This window comes from Austrofundulus limnaeus, unplaced genomic scaffold (genome assembly GCF_001266775.1).
Source record: "Austrofundulus limnaeus strain Quisiro unplaced genomic scaffold, Austrofundulus_limnaeus-1.0 Scaffold2058, whole genome shotgun sequence".
Taxonomy (NCBI): Eukaryota; Metazoa; Chordata; class Actinopteri; order Cyprinodontiformes; family Rivulidae; genus Austrofundulus; species Austrofundulus limnaeus.
In genome coordinates this window covers 35,216-44,207 of record NW_013954460.1, presented here as the reverse complement: position 1 = coordinate 44,207, position 8,992 = coordinate 35,216, and the positions used below count along the sequence as shown (strand labels likewise).

Below are 8,992 nucleotides of genomic sequence, written 5' to 3'. Positions count from 1 at the left end.
CTCTGTGTGACTGGCCAATCACAGCTCGTGAAGACAGTCAGTTACCCAATGAGGATCTTCCTTCAGAACGAGCACAGACATTGACAAGTTGTATTTGTTTCTTGCTCTTACTCATCAAAAATGCATTATCCCTAACGAATACTCGTCTGAAACGAGTATCCCGCTCAACCCTAGTATCCATATTAAAACTGGATGAAGGAATTAACTAACTTAACTTGTGCCTGTCCTGCTTTTAAATAAACTACAAGTACTGTTTTTATTCATGTATAATACGATCTCAAGTATCAAGCTTCGACAAATCCTATTGCCCGACTGCCCGGGGCAGGTAAAACTCATATTTGGGCAGGTGGGTGTGTCCCGATGCCTGCCCGACCGGGCAGGTAAACAATTTCTTTTATAGGGCCATTTATTCGAAATATTCTGAAAATAAATGAAGAAATATAGCATTTTAAAACACGTATAGAATGAATAAATCCTCAAAATTTCCCCCTCCCCTGTAGAAAAGTTAGGTCTTTCCGTCGTGTCGCAGGATTATTTCCTCCCTCTCTCCCGCTGCACGTCACGCAGAGCGAAGCTTTAACAACAGTAGTTTTTTCACACCCGTGTTTTTGGAGAAAAAATACGTTTTTTATATCCTGTTACCCACAGAGATGATAAAAAAAGATGGGGACGTTCGATCAGTCATAAATCCATCTTGCTAATGTAATGTTCGGTCTCTGCTATGAGCGCAGAGCAGCAGYGGGTCAGTTCAACAGGCAGAAGCTCACGTTATGGCAGGCCGATATAGCATTTATTTGGCTTCACCACTCTTACACTCCAGTAATCTGCAATTGTTTTATGACTAAATTAGACAGATTAGTTATTTGAGATAAAATAATAAAATGTTTTTGTTTAATTTTGTTTTGTTTTATTTACTTATTTTTTAATTTGGAGATCTTTCCAGCTTGAGCTTGTTTGTTTGTTGAAGTTGATTTTTGAAAATGAATGAATGAAACAAACAAATACATAGACATCTCAATATTGACAAGGCAAAAATACCTATTAAAAATATCTCTAATTATATTCTGAAATAACATTAGATTTATTATTAGGTTGTATGGAGACTCCAGTTTAAGATATCTTAAATGTATCTTTAGATATGAGATTCACTATATATAAGATTTAATTAATGCAAATTTCAGACTTTTCATGTTCTGTAAATTGTATTTAAAACAAAACTGCTGCTGTTGATCATTCCATTTTCATAAGCAGCCCTCCCAAGGCCAGTACTCTAGGGAAACACTGGAAAGGTCTAAACAAAAGTTTATGTTTTTGATAATAGAACTGACTGACAACCATGTTCATATTTTTGTAGTATAAAATACAGTACAAGTATTACTTATACTTTATTAAACTTTGAACATTTTTGTTTCGGGCAGGTAACGTTTTATGTCGGGCAGGTAACACTTTATCACCTGTGTTGTATGTAGGGTGTTAGTAACCCCTTTGCCAGTTCCTAACAAACAGCATTCTTACTGGTTGTTGTTGGTATAAATACCGGATGTATATTGTACTTCCTGTATGACGCTTTTGATTATAGCTTTGCTACGTGGTCAGGCTAATGATAAATGTCAATCTACAGCATCAGCAATCTCCAACTTCTTTGATTGCCTCCTCATACAACATGGGAAACATTACATGGTGTCAGGAGTGAAACCATCTGAAAGAAGCGGAAATAGACGTTGCAGGAGTACCTTCTCCAATTATGAACTGGGACGCCGGAAACTTGCCGGAGGCGTGGTGCAAGTTCAAACTACGTGTCAAATTGATGTTTCCTGGACCATTCAAAAAGAAAGGAGAGGATGAAAAATGCAGTTACCTGCTTCTTTGGGTCGGTGAAAAAGGAAGAGACATCTTCAATACACTGGAAGAAGAAGAGTGAAAGGTACTCAGAACTTATTAAGAACGTTTTGAGGCCTATGTTTCGTCCAAAACAAATGTCAGTTTTGCACGCTATAATTTTCATGAAAAAGTACAAAGCGTCGGAGAATCATTTGAGCAGTTTGTTACAGACTTGAAGCTGCTTGTGAAAGACTGCAGTTATGCTAATAGTGAAGAAATGATAAGAGATCGCATTGTTTTTGGCATACAGTCCCCAAGAGTAAGAGAAAAATTGCTTAATGTGGGATCAGACTTGACTCTAGAAAAAGCAATAGACATTGTTAGATCTCATGAAATGGCACAAGCTCGGTTGAAAACTATAGCAGGCGGCAGTAGTTATGCATATGAGCAGGATGTCCATGCTATTAACAGTCTTTAAAAGGGGCAACATGGAAAATGCGGCAGGATAAGATGGAAAAGCATGTCAGCCATACAGCCAAGTCAGATAGAGATAGGGAATGTCTCAAAACATGCAACTACTGTGGAAATAAAGCTCATGGAAGAAATGAATACTGTCCAGCAAAAGGAAAGCAATGCAACATATGTAAGAAGTGGAATGATTTTACAAAAGTTTGTCTTTCCAGGTATGGAAAAACAGTGCATATTGGTGCATGATGAAGAAGACGCCAGCAACCCAGAAGGCTTGTTTATCGACACTGTTTCACATAAAGGTGTCAGGAAAGAGGTTGAACAAGCTTAAGCAAATGTACTGGTGGGCCCAAACATGGCCACGGTTTGCTTTAAGCTGGACACAGGAGCTTCAGCCAATGTGATTTCCATGTGTGCTTGAGACATTAAACCTTAAATGTGTGTTACAGCCTTCAGAACACCCACTTTATGGATATGGAGGACAACGTCTGGTGGTGAGAGGCAGAAGCAACATGAAATGCCAGTACAAAAACATTCAACTAAGGCTGGAAATGCATATTGTTGACACCAATGCTCCACCAGTATTAGGTTTAAAGGCCTGTCTTGACTTTGGATTAATAAAGGTGATCTTGTCTGTGAATGATAACCCTGAGAGGCAATTTATGGATGAGTTTGCAGATGTTTTCACAGGAATTGAATTGTTTCCTGGTGAATGCACAACCCACATTGACCCTAAGGCTGTTCCTGTGGTGCATCCTCCCAGACGAGTTCCCCTGGCCCTGAGGGATCGCCTCAAGGATGAGCTTCTGAATATGGAAAAACAGCAGTTCATTGTCAAGGTAACAGAGCCGACAGACTGGGTCAGTTCAATGGTTGCAGCAGAAAAACCACGTACTGGTAAGCTGAGAATCTGCTTGGACCCTAAAGATTTAAATAAAGTAATCAAACGTCCTTATTATCCATTGCCTACTTTTGATGACATCACACTCATGTTATCAGGAGCCTGTTATTTTAGTGTTCTGGATGCTAGATCTGGCTACTGGGCTGTCAAGCTAACTGAAGAGTCATCCAAATTGACCACCTTTAATACTGTATTTGGCCGATACAGATTCCTCCGCCTTCCCTTTGGGCTAAAATCAGCCCAGGACGTGTTTAAGCATAAAGTGGGTGAGACGTATGAAGGTTTGCAAGGAGTTGTGGCAATTGTTGATGATATTCTTGTGTATAGCAAGACCAAAGAGGAGCATAATCAAAATCTGCGTGCTGTGTTGCAGCGGTCTAGAGAGCGTGGAGTTAAGCTTAACGCTGAAAAGAGCATAATCCGTGCCTCTGAAGTCAGTTACTTTGGTCATCGCATAACAAAGAATGGAATTAAGCCAGATCCAGCAAACATGGCTGCAGTTCGTGACATGGAGCCTCCCAGAAACAAAACTGAGTTGGAAACTATATTGGGCATGATTAAATATCTAAGTTTGCTCCTAGGCTTTCAGAGTTCAACGCGCCTCTTCGACACCTGCTCAAGCAATCAAGTGAGTTTCTGTGGGATGTGCAGCCTGATGAAGGATTCAGAAGCATCAAACAGCTGATAACACAGGAGCCAGGACCTGTGTTGGCTTACATGGACAGCAGTAAGAAGCTCACACTTCAAGCTGATGCATCGAAATACGGGCTTGGGGCAGCCTTACTTCAAGAAGGGGAACCGATTGGGTATGCATCAAAGTCCTTGACTGACTGTGAGGTAAATTATGCTCAGATTGAAAAAGAACTGTATGCTGTGTTGTTTGGATGTAAGCGCTTCCATCATTATATTTATGGACGTCACATTACTGTGGACAGCGGTCATAAGCCACTTGAGTCCATCATGCAGAAACCACTTGCAGCAGCACCCAGGCTTCAAAGGATGATCTTACAACTCTAAAGGTATGAATTCACCATCAGACACAAGGAAGGTAAAGACATCCCTTTTGCAGACACACTGTCTAGAAAACCTTTACCTGACTGTGATAACTCTCTCAGTGAAGGAATTGATGTGCATGTACATCCAGTCTTCAGCAGTTTGCCCGTTAGTGTCAGGAAACTGCAGGAAATTAAGATGGAGACTGAAAAGGATCCAAAGACTCAAAGAGGGTTGGCAAGAGGAGAAGAGGAGATGTCCTTCAGACATCATGGACTACTGGAATTATTGTGATGAACTGACAGTGATGCATGATATCATCTTCAAAGGTGAGAAAATAATCATTCCACTCTCACTGCATCCTGAAATGTTGTCTCACATTCACTCTGCACATATGGACATTGAAAAATGCAAACTAAAAGCTTGTGACATACTGTTTTGGCCTGGCATGAATAAACAGATAGAGGAGCTGATTAGGAAACATTCCATTTGCCTTGAACATAGACCCTCTCAAACCAAAGAACTGATGATCAGCCATCAGATCCCAGATAGACCTTGGCAGATCATTGCTACTGATCTGTTTGTCTGGAACAATGATAACTATCTTATCATTGTGGACTATTACAGCAGGTATTTTGAGCTTGAGAAGTTAAACAGCACCACATCTGCTACAGTGATTGATGTTAAAGGTTGCTTTTGCTAGACATTGCATACCAGCTACTCTGATATCTGACAATGGACCACAATACAGGTGTAAGGAATTTGAAGTTTTTTCTAACACTTGGGACTTTAACCACATCACTACAAGCCCTTACCATCCTCAAAGTAATGGACTTGCTGAAAAAATGGTGCAGATTGCCAAGTCATTATTGGAAAAGGCCAAAGCTAATAGTAACGATGTGTATCTGAGTCTTTCAGAGTACCGGAATACAACTGTCGACAACTTCAGGTCTCCAGCGCAGCTACTGATGAGTCGCAGTCTGCAATCCATCTTGCCAAATACTCAGCAGCAGCTCCAGCCAAAAGTCATTTATCCAGAGGATGTAAAAGGAAAGAGGATTTGCCAACAGCAGTAGCAGAAAAGGTACTATGACATGGCAGTCAAACCAATGATGCAGGTACAGGAAGGACAGCTTCAGGAGCAGGGACACTGGAAACCTGCCGTTGTGATCCAGCCAGCAGACACCGCCAGATCTTATCACATTCGCGCTCCTGATGGACAGGACTACAGGAGAAAAAGGCACCATTTGTTGGATACAAAGGAGAACCACCAGTTTTCTGCTGCTCTGTCGCCATCAGAAGTTGATGAGCAGCATACTCCAGGCAGCGAAGTACCTCAGATCACACAGGAGCTCAGTAAACCTGTTCCAGCCATTGTTCCTTATCAGACACATTCTTGACGAGAGGTTAAACCTAGAAAAGTTCTGGACTTGTAAAGTGTGTAGGCAGAGGGCTGCCAGAAGAAAGGAGAGAAAAAAAGAATATATTTTATATTGTACTGCCATTATTTTGTATGGTTTGTTTTGAAGATGTACTTTTGTATCTGTTAAGAATATTAAAGCTTTGTTATTAATTGTAATTTTAAAAGGAGGGGGATGTTCTATGTAGGGTGTTTCTTAGTAACGCCTTTGCCACATCCTAACAAACAGCATTCCTATTGGCTGTTGTTGGTATAAATACCAGATATATATTGTACTTCCTGTATGACGCTTTTGATTATAGCTTTGCTATGTGGTCAGGCTAATGATAAAATAAATGTCAATCTACTGCATCAGCGATCTCATACTTCTTTGATTGCCTCCTCGTACAACACGGGAACCATTACAACCTGCCCTATCGGGCAGGTAAAAAATAAAAATCTTGTTGAACCCTGTCGAGTATAATATGTAGGGATGCTCCAATCAGGTTTCATGCTGCCGATTCTGATACCGATCACCTATGAGTGCCGATCACCGATACCGATCAGATGGGTTGACTGTAAATTAATTGGTTTAGTTATAAGTGCTACTGCTGGCTGCAAGATCTGATAAGAACCATAAAATCACCWTAATTTAGACAAAAACTTTATTTTACTCTTTTTTTTCAGAGAACAAATACAAACAAACTTGCAGGCACAATGCAACAACTATTCAGTTAAAAGTAAAAAAAAAMCAACTTAAATTTACCTCAGTAACAGAATCTTTAACAGAGTGAAAACATTTTAGCTCTCAACAGGCTAAATAGTGCAAAGTCAAATAAATGTCACAACATTGCATAAATAAAGTAAAAAATAAAGTGCAAGGTGGAGTGCATTCAAATAAATAATCAAAAATTACAAAATCAATAATACCTGAGAGCAAGAATTGCTGTTTTGTGCATCAGCAAACGTGCATTATCAAAGAAAAAAACAAAATGTTTACCTTGCTTTCAATAAAAAAACATAATGGGTGTTACTTCTTATATAAAATAAAATACCCCATTTGCTACTTAAATAACATGTCTAAGTGCATTTGCTTTGAACAGGGAACAATGTTGAACAGCATTAAAAATGCTAAGTCCTTATGACTTGTTGATAAGCATTGTGGGAAGRTTCTTCTTAATAAACAGGAGCATCTCAGTTTTTTCAGTCAGGAGTCTATTCCTGTGTTTATCCACAATGTTGGATGCAGCATTGAATGTGCGCTCACTCTCCACACTTGTACAGGGTGCTGACAGGTAAGCTCTTGCTACTCTAGCAACGTCTGGAAAGCATTCCTTATTACCCCAGATTTATACTGCATGCGTCTCCGCTGCGCTCCGTTGCGCAGGTCGCAGCTGTGCGTTTCAAGTACAGTTTACACCACCTCCGCTCCGGTCCGGTCCGACAGACATGCAGGAAGCAGATTGCACAATAAATTCAGTGATAAATGTGGAAGTCACAGCAAAAAATAATTAATTCTGTGAAAGACGAACTCCAAACACAGCTGAAAACAATGATATAAAGGCTTTTGGTGTCTATGGTTGAAACTGTCTCGCTGTCGGCTTTCTGAAACTTCTGATTTCAAAATAAAATCCACGTGTATCGTGTGTGTACACATATGCTTCATGCTACGTTTCCATCTGCTTCCCAAACAGAACGATACATTCTGACAGCATTTGTGTAGAAATATATCCGTATATTTATTAATATAGCCACAATTTCGACAYTATTCCGACAAATTATTCTGCCGAATAGTGTCTTATTTTGAAAATACGGATGTTGTGCTCTTGTCTTTTCCTGTTGGTGTGATGTAATCTTTTATAATTGACTCCCGCGCTGCTCCGGCATCCGGCAAAAATAGGATCTGTTCTAATTTTGATGGATCGCCGTCCGCTCACCGCTGCCCAGTGTAAACACTCTCATTGATTATAAAGGGTGTGTATTTGCTGCGGAGGTCGGACCGGAGCGGAGCGGAGATGGAAAGCAAGCAATGTAAATTGGGGGTTAGTCTTCCAGTATTCCAATGGTGATGAACTTCGAGAGATAGGTGGCTCTGAGAGTTAATCATCTTTGATGGTGATGCACTGTCTGCGTGAGCCTGCTGCATGGTTTCTTCTGCCAGGATTTCACCAAACATTGAAGACAAGGATCCTGCTCGTGGAACTTTCTCTGCTGGCTCCCCTGTGTTGGTAGCTTCAGGTGTTTGCTTTGGGTTCCTTTGAGCAGCTTCTGTCAACAGACCAAGAAGCAGTCTTTGTGCTTTGGTCTTGAGTCCTTCAGAAAAAAAATCTGTCTTTGTGCCTTGAATGGGGAAGAGGAGAATAATAGCTTTAAACAAAACTCATTGTTTCTGGCCACTTGAGAATAAAAACATTAAAAATGTACATGTATTTTTTAAAACATTATTTGGGAATTTATGTTCTCACCTTGGGTCTATGACTGTTGCCAAACTGTAGAGGGGCTCATCTTCAATGTCAGCAAATCTTTTGGTGACAGATTCCAGCAGTGTGGCCTTAGTTGTCTTCACACCTTGATATGTAGCAGCATCTTTGATGAGGAAATGCTTTAAAACTGTCAAAGAGGGTATGATATCAGCAGCAGCAGATGCTTTGGATGAGCATATTTCTTTAGTCAGCTCTTCAAAAAGTTCCAGGAGTGTTGTTATGTTTTCAATCAATTCCCACTGGGAAGATGTAAAAGTAGCAGGTAGCTCAAAGTYGGCTGCATAAACACCTAATGCTTGTTTTAGCTCAAGGAGATGGAGGAGCATATGATAGGTGCTATTCCACCTAGTGCTGACATCTTGTTGCAGACTTTTGSTGGGCTGGCCAAGTTGTTTCTGTACACTCTGAAGTCTTGTATATGCTAAAGGAGAGTGTCTGAAGTGCCCCACAATGTGTCTCCCTTTGGCAATAATGTCACKTATCCAGGAKGGGGCATTCCACTTGCTGTCCTGCAGGGGTCTCAGGGTCCAAGAGATCCTCTGTTTGTGATGCTGGTTCTGCAGCTTGAAGTAACTCCTCTCTCTCTGGTTCTGATTCTGAAGCAGTCTCCTTATCAGTAATTGGCACGCTGTGTTCCACTGATATCTCAGTTTTCTCCAGCTGTCCTTCAGACGTCAGCTGTTGTGATTTTTCCTGTTGTTTGTTTCCAGCTGGAACTTTGTTCAGGAAATACTTCATGTTTGAAGCCAGAAGTTGTGCTCCAGTTTGATTCAGTGTCATTCCATCAGACCTGAAGAGATGTTTTCTCTCCCAGAAGAGATCAAAGTTGTCCACAAAACTCACACAGTGGTCAGCACAGAGCTATTCCAAAAAGCCATTAAGAGCAAACAGTCTGCTGAACCTCTCGGCCCCTCCTCTGGCTGTAGG

At 40.7% G+C, this 8,992-nt stretch overlaps 2 protein-coding genes across 2 annotated transcripts in view; one reads left to right on the top strand and one right to left on the bottom strand.

The window, feature by feature from the left end:
* LOC106536965 (zinc finger protein 32) overlaps nt 1-2,700 on the bottom strand; it is a 5,361-nt gene extending 2,661 nt beyond the window's left edge. The window contains exons 1-2 of the mRNA XM_014034327.1: nt 2,631-2,700; nt 1,734-1,814 (exon numbers count right to left, since the gene is read on the bottom strand). Coding sequence (XP_013889781.1) covers nt 1,734-1,814; nt 2,631-2,700 — 151 coding nt within the window. The remainder of the gene's footprint in view (nt 1-1,733; nt 1,815-2,630) is intronic.
* On the top strand, nt 1,177-5,954 carry LOC106536967 (uncharacterized protein K02A2.6). The gene is made up of 2 exons (XM_014034329.1): nt 1,177-1,924; nt 2,505-5,954. Exon 2 carries the CDS (start codon nt 2,802-2,804, stop codon nt 3,873-3,875), a length of 1,074 nt encoding a protein of 357 aa, XP_013889783.1. The 5' UTR covers nt 1,177-1,924; nt 2,505-2,801; the 3' UTR covers nt 3,876-5,954.
* The last annotated feature ends 3,038 nt before the right edge of the window (nt 5,955-8,992 follow it).

Bases quoted from the DNA above. Each gene is read 5' to 3' on its own strand.
- LOC106536967 (XM_014034329.1), top strand. From the start codon at position 2,802: ATGAAATGCCAGTACAAAAACATTCAACTAAGGCTGGAAATGCATATT.